General features: G+C 39.4%; 1 protein-coding gene across 5 annotated transcripts in view; it reads right to left on the bottom strand.

Moving 5' to 3' along the window:
• Positions 1-1,061: 1,061 nt before the first annotated feature.
• Positions 1,062-13,965, bottom strand: part of ppp6r3 (protein phosphatase 6, regulatory subunit 3) — a 72,581-nt gene continuing 59,677 nt past the window's right edge. For 2 of the 5 annotated variants that reach the window (XM_037108328.1, XM_037108326.1), the window contains exons 23-26: positions 10,112-10,219; positions 8,494-8,568; positions 8,043-8,192; positions 7,534-7,819 (exon numbers count right to left, since the gene is read on the bottom strand). In XM_037108328.1, the coding sequence (XP_036964223.1) occupies positions 7,774-7,819; positions 8,043-8,192; positions 8,494-8,568; positions 10,112-10,219 (379 nt within the window). In that variant the 3' untranslated portion in view covers positions 7,534-7,773. Of the gene's footprint in view, positions 3,915-7,533; positions 7,820-8,042; positions 8,193-8,493; positions 8,569-10,111; positions 10,220-13,965 lie in introns of those variants that run through there. The other 3 variants (XM_037108327.1, XM_037108329.1, XM_037108330.1) reach the window with 3 other exon arrangements.

Below are 13,965 nucleotides of genomic sequence, written 5' to 3'. Positions count from 1 at the left end.
GTAACTTGAAATACCATGTTTATTTCCTTCTATGTTGTCACACTAGTAGCTTGACCACATCAGCTTCCAATTTAATGAGAAAACCTTGAGGCCTTCAAGGTATATGATAAGTATTCTCGATTCCCATTGGTTGCTGATGCAGTATTAAGTAATTATTCGCCATGAAACAGGAAATTGTTAGTATTTCTGTATAAAGGGCCCAGTCTTTCCAGAATTTCACATTTTATCAGTGCCCTGCCAAAAACACCTCTATATACCAATCGGGAGGCATTGTCATTGCACCACCTTCTGGCAACAGCAAGCAAGTCTCATCTGACAATCATTATGTAAGTGGTCATTTTTCTCACAGGGACAGAGGAAGTTACATTACCTTCTTTCAAGCAGTATCCAAAACACATGGAATTTCAGAGGCATGTCAACAGTCAAAGTCTATCAACAGCCTTGATACAAATTAGTTTAGCTTTAATTCTACTTTAAATGCCAGTTAAAGTCTAAACCGTTTTGTTTTGCAACTCCAACTCTTCCTATTTACTTCAGTATCACTTACCAGAGGAAGAAGCAGGTAGTGTTGAAGATATTAAGTAAAATGTTATGATATAAACACAACTCTTAATTATTGAAAAGCAACCCTGATGTCAACAGTATATAGTATATACATTCTTTAGGGCACTTTTTAATTGATCAAGCTTTGCCTTTCAAAATATTTTTAAAACCTTCAACATAAATTAAATATATGCTTGTTTTGTTTGAGCTCAACTTATACCCTAATTTACCATTGTTCAAAATGGGGGAAAAAATACATAAATAAAAAATAAATAACTGTGCGCTTTGACGGGTTTGCTGTGGCTGCTAGAATTGCAGTGGTGCTGGTCTGTACTTTCGATTTGGCTGCCGTGGCCAAAATCCCAAAGTTGTCTACAGCCCACTTTTTCTCTTTATAAAATGTATGATTCCATCAGTGTTTACACTGGTTTTCAATGCAAGAAAGTCTCAGAGGACAGGAAGAATGTAATGGGCACTGATAACTACCATCTAATTTGGTTTCACATTAAACACACAAATTCAGATTCCACAGAAATATTTAATCTGACAAAATAAATGTTTAAAGATTTAGGATTGCCTGATTTTCCCAGTCTAAAACAAAACTAAAAAACATTCTACCCCTAGGGCGATTGTGCACCAGTCCTGATAGAACCCCAGTCATGAAAGACAAGCCTAATAATCCATCTGCAAAGACCACTTTGCTTCAGAAACTTTGATCAGATTTAATTAATAAATCTGACGTAAGTGGTGTTAAGTTGTACTGTTGTCTGTCAATACCTTCTTCCCTTTCCAATTCTGGGGCTGACAAGTCTGAGTTACAAAACAATTTTCTTTGGGACCAAACCCCAACCAGTAAATCATGTCTTGCCAAGATTAATAAAAGCTGTCACATTTGGTTAGGGGAAAGGACAACGTTTGGTGGAAAGAAGCAGGGAGACAGAAGACTGCCGAAGAGTTTGATTTTGCAAAATACAGTATATATAAACCATTTAAATCCAAGTCGCAGGTAGATCTATCGGTAACTAGGGGTTCAGTGCCGAAGTTAACCTAATGTGGACAAATTTTCAGCAGAAATGCTGCAATAGATGTGGTGCCAATTGAAATGAGGCAATATCACTTTTCCTCAGTAGGCTCTCAATGGGCCCCAGACAACAGTTTATCTGTAATGTTAGGAAAGGAATGTAAGCATCTGGGAGTTCAAGGGCCAGGCAGGAATTAGTGACGATCACACCAAAGCTAAAAGGCCCTTTTTTTTCGTTCTTTTTTTTACACAGAATAATATGTCTAAACATAGCCTGGGTAAGTTTGAAGTTGGGTTGAGATGATGTTTGAATTTCCAAGTCAACCGAACAACCCATGAAGGAGTGGTTTTTAAGCAGAGGTAGTGAATCAATGGAGGAAAAGGGGGGGGGGGGGGGGTGGAACAAGGGTGCACTCAGACTGACAACAGCAGTAAACACGTTGCTAACTCATGGATGCTTTACTCAAATCCAATTGCCTGCAATAAACATCACTGCAAAACACAAGGTCAGGTTTGTTTCTTTGGTTACTGTTGAGAAGATGAAATATAGGAGGAAGGCATGAGTCAACATTTGGGGGTGGCTTATCAGACGAGAGCAGAGTATGAGGATGTTGATGAAGATTTTATAGACAGTAGAATTTCACCGTTTACCTTGTAAAGTAATCTACCAGGACTGTGTGCTTGCACAGAATTGTGCCTCTGTGTTATCACCCACCCCCATTTCCCAACACTGTCTGGAAAAGGAAGCTGCTGTTTTTTGTTTTTTTTAACGCATTGTTGTTGTCAGTCTGCATGCAGTATATGAACAAACATTTGTGGCTGGAAGCAGCTGATACCCTGACTGTCCACATTTACTATTTAACTACTTCTCTTCTGAAATAAATTCTTATAATGTGACTGAGTCGCACCTGGCTCTCCGAGGCTGGGTCCTGGTTAATGTTGCACAACATAACTCACATGCAAAAGGTATTTCTTATAATTTCGTGTTGCTCCATGTTGATTGCCTTAACCAGCCCTTTCACTGTCCTAAGGTCTCGACAAAGCTGTAGCAACTTAAAATCACAGTTCTGCACACCCTCTACAACAGATGCATCTTCAACCTGCGATGGAATTTCCAAAATGTAAATATGAAACCCTTAAGTTGAGAACCACTGGTCTAAAAAGCAGTTTTGGCCAGAACAAGAGTACTGTGCTTCTACTGAAGTTTAGTTGGAACTTAAAACACATGCTCAGAATGCATTTACAGCTCCCATTAAAGGCTGTGGTGATGACCACTGTATCCTTACTGTTTAGCCTCCTCGCTGCGAGGTAGGACCCCAGTTAACAGAAATGCAGCCTCCTCTAAAGGGAGACAATGACAAAACTTAAACATCGTCTTATAGAATAAATAAAAAAGCTAGACTAGAGGAGCACACTCAGTATAGTGCGGCCCACCACCAGGTGCATCTAACAGGTTGATGATCACTTGTGGCCCCTAGTGGCCGCTAAGAGGTGTGAGGTATAAAACAGAACAGTCAATAAAAAAAGATATTTCAAAAATATGAATCACCGCACCCAAAAGAGGTCCATACAGTCAGAAACGTGCACAAACATTTTAGGCTGATGGGTCCAGTAGTCGTCAAGATTAGCTGCAGGCAGGCATGATCCCCTCAGCCGCTTACCCCTGTCAAATCTTAATCAATGCAGATGAATACAAGGGAAAAACATTTACAAATAATACCTGCAGCAAAATAAACCTTAAGTGTGGTTTTCCAAATGTGTTTTCCATTCGTAAGAGCAGCTTCGCTCAGAAACAGATCAATGGTGGGTAAGAATTTTAAATATAGCAACTGTTGTGTTGAACTGCAGAAGAACAGATCCAGCATTTAACAACAGCTCAGTGGTTGGCTGGTTCACCAATCAGCAATCATTCCTGCAGTAATTCATCTTATGTTTCTGTATACATTTTTCTTTTTATAAAATATTTTATTCATACAATCATTTCTTTAGCTATAGCAACATTACTATTTCATTTTGAGTGGCAAGATATCAGTCGCACATCACCTCATAAGAACAATAGTATATAAACAAATGTTGAAAAAATTCTTCTGTATACATTTGAGTATGTCTCATTTTGCTTTTCAGCTCATCCTGTGTCTTTACACCTGTCTGTCTGTCAGTGATGAGCCGATGGGTGTATTGCTGGTCCTGGTGGGGGCGTGTGAAAGTTCGGGCTCTGAGCAGTGGTCTCGCCTGGCTGGCCAGGAGTAGGGCCCTGCATGGCAGAACAGGTTGGCCATTGGCTGGAATAGGAGACCCTCATGCCGGCCCATTGACAGCTGGCTCTGAGGACACGGCAATCTGGTCCAGTCTGGGAGAAAACACAAAGTTAGAGGTAAGGGGCAATTTAAAGAAAGAAACAAAACATGTCTATTCCAAAGTAATACAATAACTAATGAGTGAATATAACAATCACCTAGTGGAGTGAAAGCTTAGTAAGCAGCAGCAGCAGCAGTACATTATTCTGAACATGGAAGAAACTTCACGATTCAACCTCCCCACATACAGATGTCTCTCCTTTCAGATGACACTATCACTACAGTAATAAAGGTGGCTACATGGTAGTGATTATGTGATGTGATTTAGAGCAAAAAAATTGACCTCACCATGTCTTTATCGCGTTCCACTATTGTGTTGTTGTAGTTACTGTCTCTGGCAACTTGTATTGAAAAAAATCACTCCAACAGTGAGCGACTGGGACTTCAGTAAACTTTCCCCCAGAAAAGAGAATGCTTCCCCACAAGTGGCAGCCAGTGAGGGTCTACTGTTTACTGATGGTGATTATGTAATCATGTAATTCAGAGCAAAAATCGTAACTCTGTCACTTTCCAGGATGCACGGTGGGTCAGGATCTCAATCACAGTACATTATAACTGCATCCATATAATTATAAACAGTCGGCTGATACATGAAAACTGAGAAAAGAAAAACATACAAGGGCCCTCATTTATCAAATGAAAGTATGGCAGAAAACCGTGCGTATGACCATTTCCACGCAAGCTTCGACATTTATCAATTTGGATGTGAGCAGACGCTACGATCAGATCTCACGTCAGGTCTGAGCTTGTGTACGCAAATCTGAGTCTGTGGATTTGCAGTGCAGTCTGAAAATAATTATCAAACAAACCTCATCTGTCAGTAAGCATAAGCAGTCACATATTTAGAACAGATCAAAACGGATTCTTAAAACAAAATAAAAAAAGAAATTAAAAAAAAAAAGCCCATGTTTTTACTGATACCACTTTTTTGTAAATTGAAAAAATGATAGGCTAAATAGCCTAGCATGACAACTAATTAACATAATACATAATAACCCCGCTGGCAAACCCTGCTACAGAGCAGGAGCGCTGATTCAGTGGAGCACACACACGAACATGGGTCACAGTGGAGCACTGTTTCGGGTTGCTGAAGGGCAGGTGGCTCCATCTCGGACCAGCAGGGGGAATGTTGCTGTATTCCCCCAGGAGTGTTTGATTTGTTTGAGGCGTGGCCTTGATCGTGGTATGCTAGCCAATTATAGACCTATCGCCAAGCTGCCTTTTATTTCAAAAATCCTTGAAAATGTTGTCCATGCTCAGTTAAGTCGTTCCTGGATAAGCATGATGTCCTGGAGGTCTTCCAGTCTGGTTTTAAAACACAGCATAGTACGGAATCAGCTTTATTAAGAGTGTTCAATGACATCCTCCTGGCGGTTGACTCCGGAGACTATGTGGTCCTTGTCCTGCTGGACCTAACTGCGGCGTTTGATACTGTGGCCCATAATATCTTAGTGTTTCGGTTGCAGAACCTAGTGGGCATTTGTGGTAGCGCCCTGGATTGGTTTGAATCCTGTCTTGCAGGAAGACCTGTGTGTGTAAGCCTTGGTGAGTCCCGCTCTGCTCCACTGTCATATGGGGTCCCACAGGGTTCAATTCTAGGGCCCCTGTTTTTCACTATATCTGCTTCCCCTGGGTTCCATCCATCACCTTAGGCAGCTGGCAAAGGTGAAGCCCTTTCTTGCACAAAAGCACTGTGAAACAGTAATCCACGCCTTCATTACATCTTGGCTGGATTACTGCAATGCACTTTACTTTGGAGTCAGCCAGTCCTCCCTCATACGTCTCCAGTTAGACACTGCTGCTCACCTCTTAACCAGAGCAAGTGAGAGAGAGCACATCACTCCCATTCTGGCCTCCCCCCACTGGCTGCCTGTGCACTTTAGAGTTCTTTTAAGAATTTTTAAATTTGGTTTTAAATCTTTAAATGGCCTCACCCCGCCTTAACTCTCTGAGCTGCTCCATCCCTACTCTCCTGCCTGGTGCCTCAAGTCAGCTGACCAGCTGCTCCTGGGGGTACCGAGATTTAAAACCCATCTTAAAACCCATTTTCATTCTTTGGCAATCAACCCAGCATGAGAATCTGCTCTTGTTACAGTGTCTTACTGTTTTTATTGTTTTAACACGGTTACTGTTTTGTTGTTTTTATATTGTCTTATTGTCTATTGTCTTACGTTTTTTTATGTTTTACGTTGTATTTCTTATTTATGTACAGCCATTTGTCCCAGTTATGGCTGTTTAAAGTGCTTTATAAATGAAGTTGAGTTGCAGATTTGGTACCAAACAGGAAGTGTTGACCACAAGGTGGCACTCTTTAAACGGAAGTATTTTATATCTCCACATCGGTTCATCGAATTAACACGAAACTTGGGACAATTACGGTCAACTTTCAACCTCTTCTGGTGCTTTATACTTTGAGCTACAGACACCATTCAGACCTTGAACTACTGGTCATGTATTCAGCTTTTTAAAATCTTGTATGGTTTTGAAATCATCACAGTTTAAATTTGAAGGATTTTTAGCTTGTCTTCTGATTTTATAATGGATGTGTATTGCGTGAGAGAGTGCATGACATCGCTAGAGTGGAGAGCAGCTAAAAGAACTGGAAAAAAAAAAAAATCTTTTCAGCTTGATTTGGATCCCACATCTTTTACTTCACATAGATAATATATGCATAGAAATGCAGGAAATCTTGTTGGCTTTCAGCTGATGGTCTCATTTCAGATGTAGGACTTAGAGATTTGGATGTGGAAGCCCCAGAGCGACAAGTACTCCAACTCCCCCATAAGCTGCAATGTTAATTTGGAGCCAAAATTTCTGGAGGAGAGCAGACGGTACCTGTTTTTTCTCTCGCTCTGGCATCCTCATTTTTCACTTTTAATGGTCAAATTATTTACTGTGGTAAACAGTCAGTATGTAAAGTTATCATGCTGTTTGGCATGCATTGCCTCTGCTAATGTTTTGTTGGACATTGTACTGCTTATTCCAACACTAATAATATACTGCATTCAGCCTTTCAGCCTTTTCAGACATTCTTTAATACGAACAGGAGGAACAGCCTACCAAATCATAGGAAAAACTTAAACGGAGGGTGTTGCATGGACAAGCCCGATGGCAGCATGCCCCTACGCGCGTGGACTGCGAGGGCTCGTTTATCACTGCTTGCAGCTTTGATTAATATTGGAATTGGAATATGAACAAGACATTTTAAATATCCAATACAAATAAAACAACCAAAAACAATAAATAAAAAGGACTCTCAGTCTCTGTTAGCAAAAATTGCACTTGAATTACACATAACCAAAAACAATAACCCTAACCCTTTAGTATGACGTCTTTCACGCTGTACAGTTGTGGAATTGTCGTTTGTGTCACATATGTTCTCCCAGACGATTTGTACTGGCTGTCAAATGTTTGCAGCATTCGTTGAAATGCCGGCTTTTCGACGGTATTAAAGGGCTGCATCTCTTTAGCGATGTAGTACACAGTACACAGTCTCTGAGTGCACACCATTTTGCACCGTCCTGTTTGTACTTTGTTTGTCAAATAAATGCCTCAGTGATTGTGGACTGTCGGGAACACAGAGATGGCCCCTCTGTAGCTTTAGTTGTAGTGTTTTTTTCCCAGCTGGGAAAACTGCATCAGATAATTATGCTGTAGGTGCAGATGCATGCTTGTCGTATTTCAGTTGCTACTGTTTTACAACAAATGCGATGTACCAGCTCATCCAGGTTAAGTGGTTCACCACGGTCATTTAGTTCAGTCCAAAGTGCTCCCACACTGCAGCTGTTGTGTTTGGCTTTGCATCACCTCTGGCTTGCCACTCCTCACAAGGCTCTTATGCTGCACTCTGTGTTATGTCAGGGGCAGGGCCCCGCCTCCCCACACAGAGACAGAGTGACTGACAGGAGGGTTCATATGAGAGACACGGGGAAAACAAACAAGCAGGCAAATGGAAATTATTGAGGCCGGCTAAATTATCAAGCTCATTTTTATTTATCGTACAATTAATTGATTTATTGACTATCATGACAGGCCTACTATGACATGGGCAATGGTGGGGCATTGTTCTGCTCCGTTGCCTCTCTACCATTGTTTACAGTTTGAGCTTGAGCATATCTGACCAGGTGACAGCAGGAGTAGCGCCAGTGCGTGGGAGAGGGGCTGCCAGCGGCCTATCCATGAGCATTACTGATACTTCGCAGACACTCCCCTCGGCTGATTGGTTGTGTTGATTCGGGGACGGTGGATTCTTGCAAACCAAATTATGGCCACTGGGTGCAGGCACAGACAGCAGATTTTTTTTACTGTCTGTATGGTATTCTACTGTCAGATCATAATGGCAATTTTAGCAAATATAAAAAAAATAGTTATAGACTACAGCTATAATGTGGTCAAACGGGGCATTACGTAAAATAATGTCATCAGGACTTCACTGTCATCAGGATTCAAGCACTCTGCTGCCACTTAGCGTCTACAGTTATCATGTGCAGCCCCCCTTTCTACTGCTGTAGCATCACCACACTAACACAGCAGTGAAAACGTCATATGAAAGGAGAAACGTGGCAGACTTACTTGGCCTCCTCTATGGCTGACATTTCCTCTAGAGGACCATTGGGAAGCTCCACAGTGGGATGACACTTTTCACTGCTTGCAGGACACATAAGAAAGTAGAGAAAGAGTATGAAAGACGTTAGTTAGGAGAATCGATAAACTATTCCTTATGTGGCACATGCTTTTGCCTGAATGTTCCCTGACATGAATCAAATCCGAGTTGTGATACATATATCCAACTTTAGAACATAAAACTTGTATTTGTTTTGTTTTCACCATTAATTACCGAGTGAGTTTAGTAAACCGTGCAGTTTTGGATACAAAAGTACTTGTCTAGGTTTTATATGTTGCCGGGACATCTCTGCTCTAAGTGTTGCATGTGTTTTCTTAATAGAGCTAATGTATTTCAGGGTGACTACAGGCATTAGACACTCAGACATGTCATGCTTTTAAGACATTTAAAAAGATACACTTTGGTCTTTCTTGGCTAGTTCATTGCTTTTAAATTTGGTCGACGACTGGTCAACAGTGTGCTGACCATTGGTTATGTTGATTCATGAAAAAGCTAACAAAAAGGGTAATATGTTGGTACCCTAGTTTTCTCATCAGAAAATGTATAATTCTGATTTTCTGATTTCAGAGCTCTTACTGTCCATATATGGGCTGGATTTTTATTTTCCTGCTGCACATTTCTTACATCTTTGAATGTTTTAATGAGAAATGTCAAGACATATGAGCGTTGCAAAGAATCATTTAAAGAAACAAAAACTGCAAATTCTATATCTAATTTTAAATTCACTGAATGATTAAATACAAATAATGAAACGCGCATACTAATTGCACATGACAGGCTTTGGTACTGTTGTTAGCTGCATTAAAAGATGATATAATGGAAGTGCTGCATTTGTACATGCACATGTGTTTCTGCAGGTTTGAACAAGACAAATAAATTTAAGACCTTGTGAGTGTATGTGTGTGTGTGTGTGTGGGTGTTTGTCATGGTGTTCAAAATCCAAAGACCCTCCGCTTTCAACGTCGGAGCTGAAACGTAGATGGTTTAAATGTCGCTTGACTGCGAGATGGCAGAGGTGGCGCCAATTTCAGCTCAAGCAGAACTGGACGAACCTGGACCAGGAACTGATGACAAAGGCGTACAAAAGTGTCTGATGGCGTGACTTCAATGGAGACTTTTGGAAGCTAACTGGTGTTTATCTGATTTTGTGTGTGACACCAGCGCTTTCACACCAAGTGTGCCCAGTTTGAAGGTCCTCTTGCAGAGCATACATTGCACTTCAAATTCATTATAAGGTTTGGATTTTAACCAACTTGATTCTGGTTGTTCAAGCCAACACTTGTTAAATTTACACTTTCCCATAGTTGTGGCAGATTCCACAGTCAAAATCTTCCCGGAACTGGCGAAGTGTAATTCTTTATCAAATTCTGTGTATGTGATGAAGTTGATTTCCTATCTTTCAGGGAACTAAGCTTGGTGTTTTGATCTTCTGATGGTGAAGTCACACTTTGGACAAAACTAATCTAATTTCTGTTTTTAGGGTTCCATGCATTTCCCCTTTAGAAACCTTTAATCTAACCACAATTTATGTGTGTGTGTGTGTGTGTGTGTGTGTGTATGTCTGACCCCGTTTTGGGACAGCAGGCTGCCACTGAGCTGTTGAAGCCTGTTCTCTCCGAATCCACACACTCCCCTACTGAGTATTTCTCTGAAGTAGCACTCTTGTCTTCATCACTGGAACACACAGAGATACCACAAGCACACACATATACATTAATACCATATGAGGTGAATTATACCAACCACTTTCCCAACAGAAACACACATAACACAGTGAGATGTGAACAATAATGCATGCTGAACTGACGGAGCACACAGTAAAACAAAGGATGATGGAGTTGAAATGGGTTTACTGGGGATAGTATGTAGGAAAAGCATCAAAATGTACAGCAAATGGAGAAAGTCAACTGTTTTGGTTGTTTAGCTACGATATTGTTTACTTCGTAGCTACAGAGCCAGCAAACGGTAGCCAGGCCTACAAACTGATTTCAACACCTATAAGACCGAAATTGATGTATCAGCCGTCAGTCTTGCTTTGTCTCAGAGAACCACCAATAATCTTGATGAGGCCTCAATCAAAGCAAAACACCCACAAACATCCAAATATGATCCAACATTTGAGGTGCTATGCAACAATTAGTTGTCCTTCTTCTCAAAGCATGGCTGCTTGTTTTATGAAAAAGATACCTTATTAAATATCTCTAGGTATCGTTGCACTTGTGGATCATTTTCTTTTCCACAAATACCAATCATACCATATCTTCATGCTCAGCTTAAGAGAAAGGGTAATTTCATTTAACAAAAATCACATACATCCTTAATGATACTTAATCCCCATAAAGCAGACCCAGCAACTCCTAATGAAACTTCATGATAGATATTCTGCAAATTATGAAAATAAAAGGCTAGTTTTTCCTCCATAATTGCTGCTATGACTGCTACTCCTTTGACCATGACACTTGAGATGCTTTATGCTTTTGTCACAAAGCTTTTGTCTTTTCTCCTCAAGCCCAACTGATGAATCCGAAAACTAAACTTTGCTGGTTGATTTTAGCTTCTCACAGTATCAGCCCAAATGTTTGACAATAAGTAACAAGAAATTACAATACAATTGAAAATATGGTAAGAAAAAGGACATTTAGATATAGTGTCTCCATCACAGTTTGAGAGAAATTACAAGTTTGTTTTTAGTAAACACTTAATTTTGCAACCCAAATTAAATATTTAATAGAGGAATATTGATATGATACATTTTAGATTTAAAAAAAATGGATCTGTTCGTATATGGAGTTAGATTTGTGTCTTTATTACATGCGAGAAAATAAATGATCTGAGAGAAAAAAAAAATGTTTGAGAAAAAAAGCCTTCATACCAATAGCAGAAAAATAATGTTTGAGACAAAAAAAAAAGTTTTGAGAGAAAATATTTTTTCACAGAATGTAAAAAAATATAAATTTAATTATTTCTGAGAAAAAGAATCTCTCTCAAAATACTTTTTTTTAACTCTCAAATGTATATATATCTTTTGCTATCAGTGTGAAAACATTTTCTCTTGAAAAAATGTGTTTCTCTCAAAATGTTTTTCTTCTCTCAATCAAAACCAAAGTCATTGCTCTCGATGCAATTTCTTGCTGCCTTGTCAGGTTTTTGCTCTCGCTGTGAAAATAATTTCATGGGCGGGGCCACATTCCTATTGGTCAGTTGGGTGAGAATCGTCTCGGGAGTCAAACTGAATCATTACACACTTTGTTAGCTGAGCTGAACTCCACATTACTAACCAGTTAAACATCCTTTAATACCTCTGACCTGTTAGGGCTAGACAGTCATTGCTATGAAGGGAATGATTTTGATTACCAACTTGCTCACCCAGCTACCAATCAAGTTGTGTGTGTCATCATCTTACCCAAACACTGGAGTCTCCGCTCTCAACTAAGTCCACGCATCTATGTCGGTGAATTGACATTGGTGTAATTATTCAGTTTGACTCCCAAGACGATTCTCACCCGACTGGCCAATAGGAACGTGGCCCTGCCCATGACATTATTTTCACAGCAAGAGCAAAATCCTGACACGAGAGCAAGAAATTGCATCAAGAGCAAAGACGTTGGTTTTGAGAGAGAGAAGAAAAACGTTTTGAGAGAAATGCATTTTTCACATTGGTGTGATAACTTTTTCTCTCAAACATTTTTTTTTCTCTCAGATCATTTATTTTATCGCATGTAATAAAGACACACATTTAACTCCATATTCTTACAACATGTGTCTCCTATGAGAAATTCATGTCTCATTGCAATACAAAAGTTTAAATGAAATACCATTTTCCTGTGTTCTTCCTATGATGATTTAATTTTTAATACACAAGAGTGAGTCATTATCATAAGTGACATAGAAAAAAGATAAATGTTTTGTCATTATTTATAATAAACTTATGACTACAACACCTAATGTACCATTATCGTTTAAATTTAGTGTTTAGTCTGAATTAGATGACAACTGCCACACTGGGTTATCTAATGTGTAAACCCATGATTCAAATCAACTTTGCTTCTACTATCCACGCACATATCATGTCAAGTACTGCACCATTTGTATGAAAATATATCAATAAAAATAGTTATAAAGCCTGTCAAAAGAGTTGAGATCTCCACACACTAGCTGTATGCCATCAGCAAGTAAAAGGACATTATACTTAGTAAACTGAGTAAATAAACAAAATAATAATAATTTGATCTAAAATCAGTTTCCTGTTAATTCAAATGCCAGTTGAAATTTGAATAAACCAAAGAAAAAAAATGCATTTAGACAACACCTTTGGTAGAAACACATGCAGAATGGAGATAATGATATAAACAAACAAGGAGCTGAAACCAAAGAAGATCAAAATTGGGAAAGAAAAGTTGGTGGTTGACGTGACAACAAGACTACATCGCGGCTGCAGGCTGATCTCTGATTGGCTGTACATACCGATAAGATTTCAACACTCTGAAGAAGACCACACCCACAACGCACAGCAAGAGAGAGAGGAGGGGAAGCTTTGGTTGTAAGTGTTGCTCAATTCATCAGACAGTTGTTATTTACTCAGACAGACGGACAATATAATGCAGCATCAACAAGGGAACAAAGGGACAGGACAACCAACTTCAAGCCTGCGGATTTAGGATAGGCACATATGAAACCATTCTTTATAGAGCTGAGAAGTGGCTGTGAAAAGTCTGTAGATCGGCTTGGGTACAATGGGAGCTACAGTCAGCTTTAATTCAAGTTAGCTAATAAGGATTTCAATTGTGACAAGTTTTTGTGGTGGAATAAGCAATGCTCACAGAAACTTTTCCAATCACACCTGCAACATCACCTTGCCAATAACCCTTTCCTACTGTCCAGCATATTAAGGTGTGAGCACTGGTTTGTGACAGGTCTGTGGGTGCAAACTGAAGAAGTCTTTTAAAGGTCTTTGTAACAATGGATTTCCTATATAACATGTACATGGATTAAAGCAAAAAAAAATCTTTTTTTTTTCGAGCTGTAGCCAAGTCATGTTCCTAATTTGTAATTTGTGAAACATGCTACAGGGCATGTTACTTGACACGTGCTAAAAAATATATAAGATTTACAGCCTCACCTCACACCATGTTCTCTAATGCAGACGTCAAGTGTAAATATTTGACCAACAGTGTTTTACAGGAGCATGATCTGAACAGCTGTTCTATTCACACTTAAAATGTTTTTTCAATCTATGAAATCAAACTGTGCCTTTTTTTTTGCCAAGCTTCTCTCAAGTTTTACTCTTTCAAAGAATCAACCATCTACAGAACTTTTCAGTACACTATTTTTCTACTTCTTCTCCTTACCATCATTATCATTAATTATTATTGTTAATAATAATAATAATATTGTTTAAAGTGAGCCGCTTATTGTTTAAC

Source organism: Acanthopagrus latus, chromosome 8, assembly GCF_904848185.1.
Source record: "Acanthopagrus latus isolate v.2019 chromosome 8, fAcaLat1.1, whole genome shotgun sequence".
Lineage (NCBI taxonomy): Eukaryota > Metazoa > Chordata > Actinopteri > Spariformes > Sparidae > Acanthopagrus > Acanthopagrus latus.
Note: the sequence above shows the minus strand (reverse complement) of the source record. Positions and strands in the feature narration are given on the sequence as shown.